This window comes from Meles meles, chromosome 7 (assembly GCF_922984935.1).
Source record: "Meles meles chromosome 7, mMelMel3.1 paternal haplotype, whole genome shotgun sequence".
NCBI lineage: Eukaryota > Metazoa > Chordata > Mammalia > Carnivora > Mustelidae > Meles > Meles meles.
Window position 1 is genome coordinate 91563145 of NC_060072.1, and position 16037 is coordinate 91579181.

General features: G+C 48.0%; 1 protein-coding gene across 2 annotated transcripts in view; it reads left to right on the forward strand.

The window, feature by feature from the left end:
• The window catches only part of NCKAP1L (NCK associated protein 1 like), a 40764-nt gene extending 30584 nt beyond the window's left edge, over positions 1-10180 (forward strand). For both annotated transcript variants that reach the window (XM_046012966.1, XM_046012967.1), the window contains 5 exons: positions 1804-1897; positions 2756-2872; positions 3256-3365; positions 5320-5409; positions 8893-10180. In XM_046012966.1, coding sequence (XP_045868922.1) covers positions 1804-1897; positions 2756-2872; positions 3256-3365; positions 5320-5409; positions 8893-9024 — 543 coding nt within the window. In that variant the 3' untranslated portion in view covers positions 9025-10180. The remainder of the gene's footprint in view (positions 1-1803; positions 1898-2755; positions 2873-3255; positions 3366-5319; positions 5410-8892) is intronic.
• The last annotated feature ends 5857 nt before the right edge of the window (positions 10181-16037 follow it).

The following is a 16037-nucleotide window of genomic DNA, read 5'->3' on the forward strand; positions in this document are numbered from 1 at the left end:
AAAAAAAAAATAAAAAAAAATAAAATTAGATATTGAGAGGGGTGCCTGGGTGGCTCAGTCGGTTAAGTGGCTGCCTTTGGCTCAGGTCATGATCCCAGGGTCCTGGGATTGAGCCCCACATTGGGCTCCCTGATTAGTGGAGGGCTTGCTTTTCCCTCTCCCTCTGCCTTCTGCTCTGCCTGCTTGTGCTCTCTCTCAATCTCTCTGTCAAATAAAGAAATAAAATCTTTTAAAAAAATTAGGTATTGAGGAAAAACTTCCTTACCTTGAGATCAAAAAATCTGTGAAATCTCCCCCTCTCTGTGCCCTATGTTAAGGGTGAAGCAGTCATGGGAGCCGTGTAGGTTTGGATGGGTGCCCCTTCTGACCGTTCTTTCATGGTGAACCTGGCTTTCTGGCGGCTATTGATGCTGGGGACGAATGATCTAGACTGTCAAGAGCTTGTCTACCCGTATCTCCTGGGCAGCACTGAGTTTTAGGCTCTGCCTGCTAGTGAAAATAAGCAGGTTGGAGAAGAGAAGGGGGGGGATGGTGGCCTGTCCATCAGAGATTCTGTTATGCCTGAGAGGAATGTGAAGATTAGGGAAAGAAAACAATACCCCCTTCAGTCATCCCTTTCTTTCTCAGAACATTACACAGTTGTGGATCAGATCCCTGATCTCTCCAGTCACGGTTACCATGAGCACGGTCATTTAGCTAAAGGGAATTTAAAATAAAGGGCAGTACGGAACGTGGCAAAGCTTTGCCTTCTATGTGTAGATGGAGGAAAGGAATAGGTTTATTGGTCTATTAGTGACTCTGAGTGTGTAGTTTTATACAAGTGGTCTAGTTTAATCTCTACAACAACTCTGTGAGGGATTATCATCCCAGTTTTACAGATGAGAAAATTGTGGCTCAAAGAGGTGAAGTAATGTTTAGCCAAGCTCACACATTTATGAAGTGGTCTTCCTGGGATTTGAAGCCAGAGCTTCTCACTCCAAGGCCTTTTTCTCCCCTCAGAGGCCATGAGGTTTTTTTTGTTTTTTTCTTAAAAGATTGTATTTATTTATTTGACAAATACAGATCACAAGGAGACAGAGAGGCAGGCAGAGAGAGAGAGGGAAGCAGGCTCCTTGCTGAGCAGAAAGCCCAATGTGGGGCTCGATCCCAGGACCCTGGGATCATGACCTGAGCCGAAGGCAGAGGCTTTAACCCACTGAGCCACCCAGGTGCCCCGGCCATGAGGTTTTAAAGGATTGTTTTCTAGGTGGTGAGACGAGCTATAGGTCTCTGCTCCTGTCTGAAAAACTAACTGCTCACACCAGGCCACTGTATGAGTCACGCTAAGCCAATGGTGCCACTAAAGGAGGGAGAGATGGGTTTGGGCTGAGGTGTTCGAGGAGGGCTTCACAGACCCTATGAGATTTGAGTTAAGCCTCAAAGGACGGGTGTCACCTAGCTATAAGTAGAGGACAGGAAGGGACACTGTGGAAGAGGGACGCACATGAACCAAAGTCTGGAAGTCAGGAAGTGAGGTGTAGTTTGAAGACGGTGCATTGGTGACCCGGGCCAGGTGGACTGTAGGAAGCACCCAAGGGAAAAAGAGCAAGTCAATGGGTGCTATGGGGTATCTCAATGCTGAACAAAAGCGTTTGTGCCTTTCCCCTGTAGGTTAGGGAAAGCCATGAAAGGAATACCTAGGTAAGATGATAGCACACCAGAAGTCTAGCATCTGTGATCTAGGAATCCCCAGCTCCCTCTAGCTTCTGTCAAACACTTCTCTCCTGGGAATCCTGTCCAGAATGTTGTTTTCTTCTCTACTAGGTGACCCTGAGTGTCTTTGAGCTGGCTTCTGCTGCAGGAGTGGGCTGTGACATTGACCCAGCCCTGGTGGCTGCCATTGCCAATCTAAAAGCCGGTAAGATTGGGGGAACTGGGCAAGGGAGGGCTTGGGCTGTATTTTCAGGTGGGCAAATGTCAATGTCAAAGAAGCCTTTATTTGGGATTGTGAATTCTGAGCACATAAGCTGGGAGCTAAAGAAAGACTGAAAATGTAGTCCGTAACCCCCAGAAAATACTTAGAGAGGCAATTTAGACCCCTAGCCAGGTTCCAACCAATGGACCTGTCAGTCGGCTAAAAAATATTAAATGAGGGTCTCTTTGATGCTTGGCAAGGCCTCAGAGGAACTTATAATCTAGTAGGGGAAATCAGGTTAATGAAAATGAAACCATGAGGAAGCCATCCGCAGTCACATAAGATTTCAGGCTGAGCTGTGTGATATGCGTCTAGGTTCCCCAGAGTGATCTGGTACCCTCCCTTCCCACAGAATCACCCTGACCCTACTCACTTCTTCCCCTGGTCTCCCATTGTCTCTGACATTTCATATTTCTTACGCGCACTCAGAATGGGATGAAACCAAGGGGCTGGCATTAAGCCCTTTCAAAACTTCTCTCTTGGTTTCGTGAGCCTCTTTCCTCTCCTTTCTGCCTTTCCCTCCACCCCATCCGGCAGCCAACAGTGAACTCTGACTGTCCGCAGAGCCCTTCGCTAAGAGCTCTGCTCCAGTCACCAGAGGAGGCCTCTAGGATTGGGCCCCTCATGATAAGTGGGGGGCTAATCCTGTTCCCTTCAGCAATAATGACTTGCCTGGAGTGCTTTTGAAAGTGTTTCATAGATATTTCCTTATGTGACCCCCACAGTTCTGTAAGCAGGGTCTCTGTAGAAGATAACTCCTGTTTGCTGACCTTCTCTCTTTTCTTTTTTCCATCTTACCAGATACTTCATCCCCTGAGGAAGAATATAAGGTGGCCTGCCTGCTCTTGATCTTTCTTGCGGTTTCCCTCCCACTCCTGGCCACTGACCCCTCTTCCTTCTACAGTATTGAGACGGATGGTAAGTAAGGACTACTCTGAGTAGTTTGAGCGACGAGTGCTATTTAGGTCAGTCTCCTAGGGTAGGGAGATGAAATGGAGACATTTACCTGGAGAATCCAGGCTTCTGACTCGGGTATAAAAAGTTCTGTTTCAAGACATACTTGAGAATGAACTATCTGTAAAATTCAATTCCAGTGGAAATTTTTAGGAATATCCTTCTCCTAATATCCTAACCATATCCTCATATTTCTTAGGTATATCATTCCCCACACTCCTCCTAGTGCTTTTGGTGTCAAACAGGGGTGGCCTAGCCTGGAAAACAGAGAGATGACCAGCTAGGCTCAGCCTGGGGCAGCTCACTGTATTCCCTTTTGTTTCTCTCTCCTTTCAATCATAACGTAGGTTACAACAACAATATTCACTGCTTGACCAAAGCCATCATCCAGGTGTCTGCTGCCCTCTTCACACTCTACAACAAGAACATTGAAACTCACCTCAAGGAGTTTCTGGTGGTGAGTGGCCCTAGGCTATAAGGCATGGGAGGTTCTAAAGTCTTTGGGGATGAAATAGAAGATTGCAAAGTCCAGCGGGAACTGGTGGGACTTCAGTCCCTAGACAGCCCTTGTTGAGAGGCTTTTGGAGTCTAACCTTCCACCTAATTCATTGAGTGAGCGAGTGGCCACTAGGTGAAAGGCAGGAGTTTCTTCTAAATTCCCTGAGAGCTTGTGTTTTAGCCTCTGCCGGACTACTTGGAAAGGGCATTGGACTGAGCCAGCGAATCTGAGTTTTAGTTCTGGATCTGCCGCTAAGATGCGTGTGACCTCTGAAGAACCAAACTTTTGGGATCTCATTTTGCCCATTTATTAAACAGGAAGTTTAAACTGAATCTATGATTCATTACCTTGGGGTGCCTTAGACTATACCAGGGAGCTTGTTGAAATACAGATTCCTGATCCTTATGCCAGATGTACTGAATTAGAATATCCCAGGGTAAGGAGTCCAGGCCTCTATTTAAAAAAAAAAATTAATTAATTGGTTTTTAAATAAAAATAGATAATTGTTTACTTTTATTAATAAATTCATGACCCGAGCTGAGATGAAGAGCCAAGGTGGCTTAACCGACTGAGCCACCCAGGTGCCCCAGGCCTCTGTTTTACATAAAGTCTCCCAGAGATCTACTGCACAATCAAGTTGGAGATGCTGAGTTTTAGAGCCTATAAGGCCCTTTCCAACTCTGATCTTGACAGAAAAGCCAAACTTTTTTCACATTCTCTAATTGGAGCATAATCAGAATCACTACTGAAATTCTGATTCAGTAGATTTGAGGTGGGGCTGGAAGATTTGCATTTCCAAGTTCCCAGGGGATGCTGATACTTTTCATCCTGGGATCTCACTTTGAGAACCCCTGGTCTCCATTTCTAGGACAGGAGCTTTTAACCAGGTAGCTGATTCTACAGTAGGTCACATCCAATTTATTCGAGAAAAAAGTTGTTTTAAAAAACATTTTTAGCCAAAGTTTGACTCCCTGTAGCTATCACCATTGATCTTAGTTTTGCCTCTGGAAAAACACAGAAAAAGTAATCTCTTTCCATTGTTGAAAGAGGCCCTGGAGTTTTCCATCCTAGTACTCCATGGAGGAATTCCATCCATACGCTTTTGATACATGGTCCATTATCCACTGCCGGCTTGAGCATTCTCAGAATGGGGAGCTTACTCCTTTGCAAGGTATGGGACTGACTTAAGAATGAGAGCCTCCTTTGTCTCCTTTTAGGAGCAAACACTAGATCGTATTCTCTCTGGAATCATACCATTGTGCTGGAAGCTGAGTTAGAGGGTCTCCATTTAAATGGGGCCAGCCAGCCAATCTGAATGGGTTCTGAGCCTTTTAGATATGAAGAATATTCACAGCAGATCTCTAAGATCGGGTGAGAAGGGACCCACCTCTCCCTTTTCCCATTTGCCCTGTTTGTTTGCGAAATGAGAGTAACCTGGGCCTGAGATACAGTTAATCATGTCTCTTCCTCCCTTTTTGATCTGTTGGGGGCGTGGAGGTGAATGGGGGGATGGACAGCCACTTGGGAGTTGACAGGAGGAGAATTTGAAGAGCTCTGCATCTGAATCAGAGGCCCAGCCCTGTCTCTAGTCTGGTGGGGAGTCAGCTGTAAACAGCTTGGAGACACCGCGTCTGAAGGGTGCCTAGGAAAAGAGATTAAGCTCCTACCTTTGCTCTAGGTTCTGTGCTCAGCCCTTGCAATCTCTCCCCCAGTGGCGGTGGCAATCTGCTGCTGTCTGCCGGGCCTGATTTACAGGCAATATGTGGCTCTCAAGGGGAGGGGTTTGCTCCTTTTCCACTGGGAGTCTCCAGGAACATCCCAGCACTTCTTAACTCCCTGCCTTGATCTTTTCTTAACTTCCTGTAGCCTGAGGCTGTCCTAATCTGCTTTCTTACAAATTCTTCCCCTACAGGTGGCCTCTGTCAGCCTCTTGCAGCTGGGCCAGGAGACTGACAAGCTTAAAACCCGAAATCGGGAATCCATTTCTCTGCTCATGCGCTTGGTATGTATCTGGTTTAAGTTGGTCTGGGAACAGAGAGAGCAAAGGCCAGAGGGGGACCCTTTTTGAGGGTTTCTGGGTCTCTGCCATTGTCATCACTCAAAAGCATGAACTCAGAACTGAAATCTACTTGACTCTCTGGGTCTAGGCCTTACATTCTGGTTAACATTCCAGACTTGCCCTGTACTCCCAAGGTAGAATCTTTGATGATTTCCTCTGCAGTACAGGGCCTTCCTGGCCCCTGGCTGACTGGGCCTTTTTTTCTCAAGTCTGACCTGCTGGGGCAGCTGTGTCCCTCATTGGTGACTGCCGCCGGTCCACTTCGTGTTTGATTTTACTTGACCACTCCCTACCGCTGCATGTCTTGTCCTTAAAAAGTACTGTGGAGAGAGGGTGCTGAATAACACAGAACTGAACTGGGGGAGGGGAGATGGGGGCTCAGAAGAGGGAAGGAATTTTCAATGAAGAGCTGCAAGACAGAGCCAGGTGGGCCGTGAATCAGGCAGCTCCTGCTATCTCTTTCCTCCCAAGCTGTGAGCTTTTTGCTACTTGGCAGAAAGTTCTGGGAACTCTGACTCAGTTAACTTAAAAAAATCTTTTCCTCATGACCCTGTTTTCCTCTTCAACACGCTTACTCACTCTTTCACTCTAAAAGTCTGAGTCTCCAGGTTAGTGCCGCACTGAGATAGTCAGGAGGGACTCCTGCCCTGGCCCTTGTGTTTCAGAGGCCCTCCTCCTAACTCCGGGGACAGGCTATGCCGGTCTGAATTCGGTGCTCCAACCGGAAGTCCACGCTAAAGATTTCTGGGACCTCCGAATTCTCCGCTAAGTGGCTCCAGCCTATCTGCAGGGCTTATGCAGAGTTGGTGCCGAGCTTCTTCCCCGTGTCCATCCTGCCGAGGCAGGCAGTGCTGCTGGGGCCTGTATCCTAGTGCCAAGGGACCTATGACTGGAGTTCAGAGGCACGGATGGGAATTCCGAATGTGTTTACAAAGGCCCCACAAACCGGGCTGGTCCATTCCACCCTGTTCTCAGAGAACTCCGAGGAGTCCTAAGAATTCTGAATTCACACCTGGCCTTTCATGAAATTATAAAGGGAGATTGTGAAGAAAAAGATAGAACAGACTAGTTTGTTTGATTTATTTAGTCCCATGCTATGTAGGCTTCCATTTGCACTCTCTGCCAGGCCCACAGATGTTAGGCACAGGCAAGCCTTGGCCTCCCTCTGGGTCTCCTATAAGTGCACAGACGTCAAGTAGGAGCTGTGTCTCAGCTAGACACAGCTGGAGAAAGGCCTCGATTGGGCTGACTAAGGATTATGACGGAAACAAGAGGAGAACGGACGTGAGGCCTGGGTGGCGGTGTGCGGTGAGGGGAGAGAGTGCAGTGGAGACAGATGAAGCCAAATGCCAGGAGTATGCTATATAGGGCACAATCCTTGGAGCAACATGGCCTTGGACAAGCTAATTAACCTTCCTGAGACTCTGGTTTTTTATCCATAAAAGTGGGCAATAATCCTTGTGACGAAGTGGTTAGGATTCATAAGAAAATATATGTGAAGGTGCCTAGGACGTAATAGATGCTCAATGAATGTTAGTCCCCTCTCTCTGCTGCTCGTTTTAGTTTCTGGATGATTTAGTCATGCTACTTCCTTTCCTTGGGCAGTTTTTTATCTCTGTAAGGTTGGAGGTTGCCCCTCAGGCCTGCCTCCTCCTGCTTTGTCGCTCTCCTCCCCCCTCACATGTGGGAGGGTGTCTGCCCCTGGTGGCACATGGTGAGGCTGCAGAGTATCTGGGACAGAGCTAGGACCAGGCACTTTTTGTGAGAGGGAGAGACCCAGAGACTAGCTGCTGCAAAGCAATTTAAATGCAAATGTTTTCTTACAGAAATACAGGGGAAGGAACTGTATTCTGAGTTAAGAGGCGACTCATGTAGTACCAACTCCTGGCCAGGCCCGTCTCTCCCTTGGGTCTTTCTGTTTTGGCTGTGAAGCCTGGGCAGTGCCCATGCCCCCAGGGCAGCCAGCTGCTTCCTGGCATGGTTACATTGGGAGAGGAGATGATTCTCTGAGAATCGTGGAGTCCTAGATGTCAGGATGAGATCAGATCCTCGCTGTTAGTCCAGTCCTTACAACTGGTAGGCGAAGGAACTGAGGAGAAGGAAGGAAAGACGACATTCAAGGTCTTCCCCAAAATCTGTGGGCAGATTTGGGCCGAGAACCTAAGTTGCTCAGCCTTTGCTGTAGGGCTGTTTCCACTGCCGTGAATTTCCTCCAGTTAGGAGCCTTGTGATTTTCCGTGCTTAATGGAGCAAACACTAGGAAGTCTTGGGCCTGTGGATCCTTCTTGAAGCTATCACTCATTTCCTTGTACCTGAGGGTCATATCCCAGAAAAGGGACCTTATTTCTCTCCTGGCTTAAGGTTTGAAAGTCTTGCCTGGCCAGAAATTCCTTCTGTCAACCAGCCTAAGATCCGAGCTACCCATCCTGGCAGACTTTTCCTTCAGCCTGCAGTGCCTGTTCCTTTGAGGCTGGTGTGTGTATCGTGTGTGCCTGTATTTGAGAATAGCAGAATCTCCGACATTTTAAAACTTGAAAGAGAGACAACCATGTTAGAGTCCATAGGGTAAATTCTCTTTCTTGAGTGAATTTTCAGGATTTGAAACACCAGACATTTTGGGGAGGGCCCATCTGTGTGAATTGCCAGAGGATATGGGACACTTCTCCCTAGTGTGTGTTTTTTAGTCCCACAAATGAGTGGATGAGGAGGGCACTGAGGGAAGCACACCCTGTTCCTTCCTTAGGGATGGGACCCTCTAGCACAATGCTAGGTTGTGGGGCTCTTTGCTAATATGCCTCTCGCCCCCTGCCCTCCACTGCTACCTTCAGTCTTATCCAGGCATCTTGAGCTATCTTTCTGCTTGGCTGTGGGGGCTGCTGAGATTACCACAGCACACAGGCTTCTAATTAAACTAATTAATCATGCCTGCTCCTTTATGCAGCATCCTTACTGCTCCCCAAGCACTGTACTGAGGGAGGGAGGATACTGAGACCCAGCACAAGAGGACCCATGTGGATTCCAGGCCCTTCTTTCTTGGCCTGCCATGGTGATTATTTCCTTCTCTGCAAAGCTTTGTTATTAGCACTTTAATCCAACCTTACCTGCTTCCGTGCTGCCCACCACATTTGGTTTGGCATCCAGAATGGGAGAGAATGGGAGTCTTTCTGCCAGCAGAGAAGTGATTCTTTCCTTCCTTCTGCTCCTGAGTCCTTCCTATAACCCTGATAAGGGGTCCAGGGGCCATTATAATGAAGCCGAGGAGGCCACGTTGCTTTCCTAAAGCTAAACCAAGTGTGGGAAGAAGGGAGTGTATGATTTGGAACGTTGTTCACTCATAACTCTAAGGGCCTCCAAGGGCCCAGGGAACTGAGTGAAGGAACAGGGTATCACAGAGTTATATGCTAGCTGAGATCTGTTCTCTTCCAGGTGGTGGAGGAGTCCTCCTTCCTGACCCTGGACATGTTGGAGTCCTGTTTCCCTTATGTCCTGCTTCGAAATGCCTACCGGGAAGTGTCCCGGGCCTTCCACCTGAACCGAGTGGCAGCCAGTACCCACTGAAGGACCCTTTGGACCTACCTAGACCCATGAAGCTACAGCTATTTTCTCAAGGGATGGGCTCAGGAGTCAGAGCTGATGAACAGACATATGGAGGAATAGTCCAGGGCTGAGAAATCATAGAGAAATGGGTCAGGCTGGCTGGGGGTGGGGGTGGGATTGGGGGTGAAGGACAGTTTATTGGAAAAGTGAGGGAATTGGGGACCATGTGTGTGAATTTTTACCATGAAAAGCATGAGTGGCACGCAAGTATGTTTTCTCTTATGGTGACTAGCACTTGAGCTCTGACTGGCATGGGTCTCTCGACCTTCATCACGATTCTAGGCTAATGCTGGCAGGCAGAGATGATCAATCATCATATTAAACCATAATGAGCTTATAATCCTCCCACTGGAGCTGCTATTGTCTCCTGCACATTCATTAGGACGATTATCTCCTCTCTTCCTTTTCCAAATGTGTTCAGCAAACATTCAGCTTGCTCCTACTGCAAATCAGTAGCAAAGGAACTCCCTTTTTCCTTTGTGGGGCTCTCTCAGGAGTCGTGGGTCTTGTCCTCTGCCCCCAGCTCTACTGCCTCTATGGGCAGTGAGAGGTTATCACTGGCCCCAGCCCCCCTCACCTGCTCTCCCACACCTTGTGGGGAACCAGTAAGTTCTTCCATCTGTTTCGCTGGAACCCGCCTGCTTTTTCTTTGCCATCACTACAACCCAGAGCAGAGGGTCAGTCTAGCTGATATGAGGTCACGTGACAACTAATTGGATCAGAGTCATGTGGGTCTCCCTCCCAGATCATTTGGGGGTACTCTTCCTCCTATCTGGAGCCACAAATTTAACCCAAATCCCCTTGTCATCCTGAGTACAGCTGTTGCTCCAGGCAGGGATTTCTCTTCTAGATCTTAAACTTCATAGACCTCATTAGATTATAGGGCCTTGAAAATGGGTATACTTGAGGGAGTACAAGCTGTTTCAACTTGGCCCTTTTCTGCACTAATTAGAATTTCAAGTGTCACAATGCCTGGGGCGTTCAAGATAGCACTAAAGCTGATTTAGTTAACTCCATGGTAGGAAACAGTGGCACCATCCATCATTTTGGTGCACCCATGGCCAGAGAGAACTGGAGCAACAGATCCTGTGTCACAGGTTGAGAGTTGTTGAAGTGCGCAAATATAATTAACTAACTGATTAATTAGGGTCATGTCCATATTTGCATGATAAAAAAGGAAGCAATTGTCGGTTTTCAGCAAAACCATCTGGGGTTCATTAAAGCCATTTGATAGCTGTTTTGGGACTTTGTATGCATGTTTGATCTTTATTTCTCAAGACCCAGGCTCAGTCAATACTTTTTAAACTTGGGACTCATAATCGATACTCAAGCTTTTCTTAGCAAAGATTGTCTGCTATTTAGGATAGAAGCAACAGAGCATCCAGCTTCATGACATCAGCTGGTTGGCCTTCCTTGCTATGGAAAGGCCATTATGTTCTAAAGGAGTGATTCAGGGTCAGGCCTTTTGTTTTTTTTTTTTTTTTTTTAAAGATTTTATTTACTTATTTGTCAGAGAGAGATCACAAGTAGGCAGAGAGGCAGGCAGAGAGAGTGAGAGGGAAGCAGGCTCCCTGCTGAGCAGAGAGCCCGACGCGGGACTCGATCCCAGGACCCTGAGATCATGACCCGAGCCGAAGGCAGCAGCTTAAACCACTGAGCCACCCAGGCGCCCAGGGTCAGGCCTTTTGAAACCGAGGGCAAAGTTGATGAGCAAGGGAAGGCTCAGAAGCATCTGAATGACTCCTCCTAGACCCTTCCCTCTCCCTTGGCATCTTGTTCTTGAGGAAATGGAGACCTCTGTTCCATGCATGTGAAAAGCTACTTGAGAGGAGCCTCCCAGGGGATAGCATAAGTTTCTGCAGGGGACTAGAGGGTAGACATGATACTTTTTTTTTTTTTTTAAGATTTTTATTTATTTGACAGACAGAGATCACAAATAGGCAGAGAGGCAGGTGCACAGAGAGAGAGAGAGAGAGAGAGAGAGAGAGAGGAGGAAGCAGGCTCCCCACTGAGCAGAGAGCCCGGTGTGGGATTCGAACCCAGGACCCTGAGACCATGACCTGAGCCGAAGGCAGAGGCTTTAACCCACTGAGCCACCCAGGTGCCCCAGATATTTTTTTTTTTAATTAAAATTTTTATCAAGAGGGTGCGCCTGGCTGGCTCAGTGGGTAGTGCCTGTGACTCTTGATCTCAAGGTTGTGAGTTCAAGCCCCACACTGGGCATAACGGTTACTTCAAAACATTTATTTTTTTTTATTGAGGTGGATAACCCACATGCATTTGTAAGAAATAACACAGAAACACTGTGTGTCAACCATACTTCAACTTAAAAGAAAAGAGAAAGAACACAGAGAGATCTTATGTACCTTTACCAGTTTCTCCTGTAGTTAACCTCTTGGATAACTATAGTATACTATAATATTGACTTTGATACAATTCATGATCTAATCCAGATTTTCCCAGCTTTACTTATACTCATTCCTCTGTGTGTATGTATTTAGTTCTGTACAGCTTTTTCTTCTTTTCTTTTTAAAAAGATTTTATTTATTTATTTGAGAGAGAATGAGTGAGAGAGAGCACAGAGTGAGAGGGACAGAGAGGGAGGGAGAGGTAGAGCAGGGACACTGATGTGTGGGGGATATGGGGCTTGATCATGGGGTTCGATCCCGGGACCCGGAGATCATGACCCAAGCCAAAGACAGATGCTTAACTGACTGAGCCACCCAGGCATCCCTGTGCAGCTTTTCCCATATAGGTTTGTGCATCTTTCACCAACATGGTCAAGATCCACAAGAATCCCTCATGTTGCTTTTTTACAATCACATCCCCTTCCCCTTCCCTAACCCCTGGCAGTAGAAATCTGTTCTCCTTTTCTAAGATGTTGTCATTGGACCTGATATCTTTTTACAAATATGTAATCACACACATTTCTCTGTTATGTATACTTTTTCAAAGTGCTCTCGCATCCTTTATGACAATTCTGCAAGATAGCTGGGGAAGGCTTCCCTATTTTAGGCCAGTAAATAGATTCAGAGATGTTTAATGATTTAATGAAGGTCACATGTTTAGCAGTACATCGAGAACTGGTACTCAAGCCTGATCTCAATCCTAGACATTTTCTACCTGACCAGACTGCCTCTTCATCTGGGAAGACTTGGTCGTTAGAATCCAGAGACTCTAGAATGAGCAAACAGAAGGTGAGGGCATGGTGGCTTTACTGAGTAAGGGACAGGCGGGGCTAGGCAGGGAGAGATAGGTAGCGGTCTATCTCAGGCTTACCAAAAAATCCCCCAAATGTGGAAGTTGTAAGGAAACTGAAGGGAACAAACCAGACTATCCTGTCCCAGGTGTCAGAGGTGGGGTCTTCTTATAACAGCTACTTGTGACCAACAAGGAATTACCAGACCCTAAATAGGAAGTAAGCCATTGAAGGTGTTATCACTGGTCCTTACTTGGTGCTATCAGTAGAGATGTTAAAAGAATTGAAGTTCCTGGTTTGCCTTCAATAAAAGACCAACCCTAAAAGCCCTCAGTGGCCCCTGGTCTGGACCCTTCTCACTCCTGAGAGCTCTCTGTATCCTCACTCAATAAAACCTATCACTTTACTCCCTCTCCTTGGTCAGGCGAGATTCAGTTTTCAACTCTGTGAGACAAGAACCTCAGTTCTCCTGCTTCATTGCCGCCTGAAACAAAAGGTGAATGTCTGGAGCTGAAGGGACAGATGTGGTGATGGGACCCATTGACATTTTCCATTTTCGGCAGTATGCTTCTCTGACCTCTGACCCCTGACAGCTGGGGACACAATCACCCATAAACAGGCTCTCAGATCCCCAGCTTGTTTTAGTCAGGCCTTAAAAAGAAATGAGGAATGACTGACTATCAGGGAGAAATTCTGACTCCAATTGTTTTGTCTTGCAGGCAGAGAGTAAGTTCTAGCCTCAGCATTTTCATTAGTGCAGTGTTTTCATTAAAATCTCCATTAACTTGTTTGCGGCAATGAGCTGGAATTATCCCTCCCACCAGGCCTGGGGTGAGATGCTTGCCCAGGAGCTCCCTTTCCTGCAGGCAATGCAAACACAGCTCCTCTTATGATGGTGTTCAGTTTAGTGGGCAGGTGGGGCTGGGCCAGGCCCAGGGGATCTCACCTGGTGGCCCTTTACCTGGGAGGACTAGAACAGCTTCGCTTTGAGCCCTGGGGCCCAAGAGGAAAGGAGATCCCAGCTAGGGCTAAGACTTCCTCACGTAGGTCCTTGTGCCTCTCTCTGTTCTTCTCCAACAAAGTTCGACTCCGAGAAGAAGCAGGCACATGGCTGAAATGCACTCACGAGGTTGGGGGAGGAGTGTTCTTCCAGTTCTCCCCCAACAGGGCCTCCTGCTCCTCCTAAGTACCTGTCATCAAAAGAAACGAAGATGAATCCCCCCTCAGCCCCCACACCTCAGTAAGTTGTCAAGTCCTCTCCCTCCCACCTGAATAGGAAGCCAGAGTACAGGCCAGGCTGCGGTTGAGGAAGTCAGAAGTTAACTTGAGCTGAGTTTGCAGCTCTGGAGAGATTGAGGAGCAGGCTTTTTCTCTTGTCACTTTGGAAGGAGAGGATTGTGAGGCCGCCCCTTTAAATAGCATTCCCGTGGGAGGCACATCACATCCATCCGTCACTGCTGCCAAAGCATCATTTTTGGTCCCTATCAAACTCAAAAGCTAGTTGGGAGGAATTGGGTTGGAGGAGTGAGGAGACAGGGTCTCCAAGGAGCAGGGGCAGTTTGGAAGACGAAAAGGAGACCAACAAGGCTGGCAGAAGCCGCCTGGAAGAGAAGTGGGGGCGGGGGGTGGGGGGTTGGGACCAGAGGACAGGGAGAAAAAAATCGTGGTCTTTTGAGCCTATGGATGGAGCAGACATGTCTGGTTTTTATCTGTGTAGAGGTAGGGTAAGGCAGACACAGGATTAAATTGCCGCAAGAAGGATGAGGTTGAGGTTAAACACCAGGACTGGTGACTAAAGAAGGAGAAAGAGAGCCACAGGATGGAAAAGCACAAGAAAAAGGTTAGGAGGCTTGGCTCTGGCTTTGCTGCTTATTCTCTGCAGGGACCACATCGTTTTTCTGGGCTTAGTTTTCCCACTCGTTAAATGGAGGGGGTCAGACTAGAGGGACTCCAAAGTATCTTTCATGAATAACTTTTGTTTCGGTGAATTTTCCTTCCCTTAAAATGGGTTAGGAGTTGGGGGCCCGGGAGCTTCGGGTGGGGTATGCCACCGTGTTGACAAGACCTGTCGAGATCCCTCTGGAAGTACAGCTCCCGCCTCTTTTCCACCTCTTTTTGTTTAAATGCCTGCCTAATTTGGGCAGCTCCTTTGCTCTGATTCTAATTTGCAATTCTTTTGTAGTTTCCAGCCCATTCTTTCTCAGTTGTTAAGGGAGGTGGTTGCTCTCAAGAGTTTGAGACCTGGATTGTGTAGGAGTCTGACTGGGGTCTGGCTGCAGCTTTGTCTTGGCTGGGGCTCTTCCTTAGGCATGGAGGGGAAAGGGACGCAGAAGCTAGGTGGACAGAGACAGGGAAGCCCCACCTCTTTCCGCTTTCTGTCCATCTCTGACTCTGCCGTCTCCTTCTGCCTGGGTGCTTGCTGGGAGCTGGTTCTGCTGATACCTCTCTGTCCAGCCAGGTCTCAAGGACTGACCTAACCTCATTACCTGAAAGGCCATTCTTTTATGCTGAAAGTCTCTACCCTGACACTTTCCTTCTGCTCTTTTCTCCTCCATTGCCTGGGAAGGGGGTGGGGAGACTCATCCCAATACTGAGGATGGAGTAAATACTTTCTCCTGATCATCCCTCCTTAAAACCTCCAGAATTCTTGAAATGAAAACTCACATTCTGGGATTCTGGATTAGTGGCCTGTTTGGGATCTGGCTGTTAGTGAATACAGCTCCACTTTCTGTTTACATAGGATCTCCCCACAACACTAAGGTAGGTGGTTATTAAGGAGGAGAACAATTCTAAGGGATCCTAAGGTGGTCCCTAACAGAACCCTAGGTAGGATTCAGCCGGATGGAGGAGGCTTGCCCTGTTACAAAGTCTTGAATTCAGATTTCATTTCGTTAATTCTCAAAAAAATTTTTAAAAAGATTTTATTTATTTATTTGAGAGAGAGAGAGAGAGAGAGAGAGAGAAAACACAAGCAGGGGAGGGGCAGAGTGAGAGGGTGATGCTGACTCCCCGCCCAGAAGGGAGCCTGACTGCCCTGGGCTAGATCCCAGGACCCCGGGGTTCCATCCCAGGACCGTGGTATCATGACCTGAGCCAAATCAGGTGCCCAACCCACTGAACCATCCAGGCGCCCCTCATTCTACAAACGTTTGAAGCAGCTAGACGGTGCTGTGCTGGGCCCTTAGTCATTAGATTTCTTTTACTGAAGACAAAATAAGAGGAAATAAAAAGTACCCGCTACAGGAGGGGCCGAGGTGAGACACCAGGAATGGTTTCCTGGTTCTAACGGAGTTCCGTACAGAGACGATGCAGTCCTGCCGGCTCTGGCGGATTCTGTCTGGAAAGCTTTAAGCTTGGCAGAAACTCCCACTGGCCAGGGGGATGGATAGAGGCACCAGGAGGGAAGGCCACAGCCTGGAGACAGATCAGGACCATCAAGTTAAGGGAACTGAGGGGAGGAATGGGGTCCCATGGCAACTCAGAGCAGACCTTGAACTTTCCTCCTCAAAGGCCAGAGCGCAAGGTGGGAGGCTCTTGTCCCGAGCCGGGTTCCGACGGTGGATGGCTGCCCTCAGCCACAGCGCCCAGCTCCCCAGGCGAAGTGGGGGAACTCATCCCCGACCCCTCCCTCACGCCATGGGGCACACAGGCGGCTGGGCACTCATGGATACACGAAGCCACACGCACATCCACAGAAACTCAAAGCACAGAGCCGGGAACGCCCCCGGCCGCCCACGCCGAGGGCTGCGGCCGCCGGCGCTGCGGGCACTCTGTC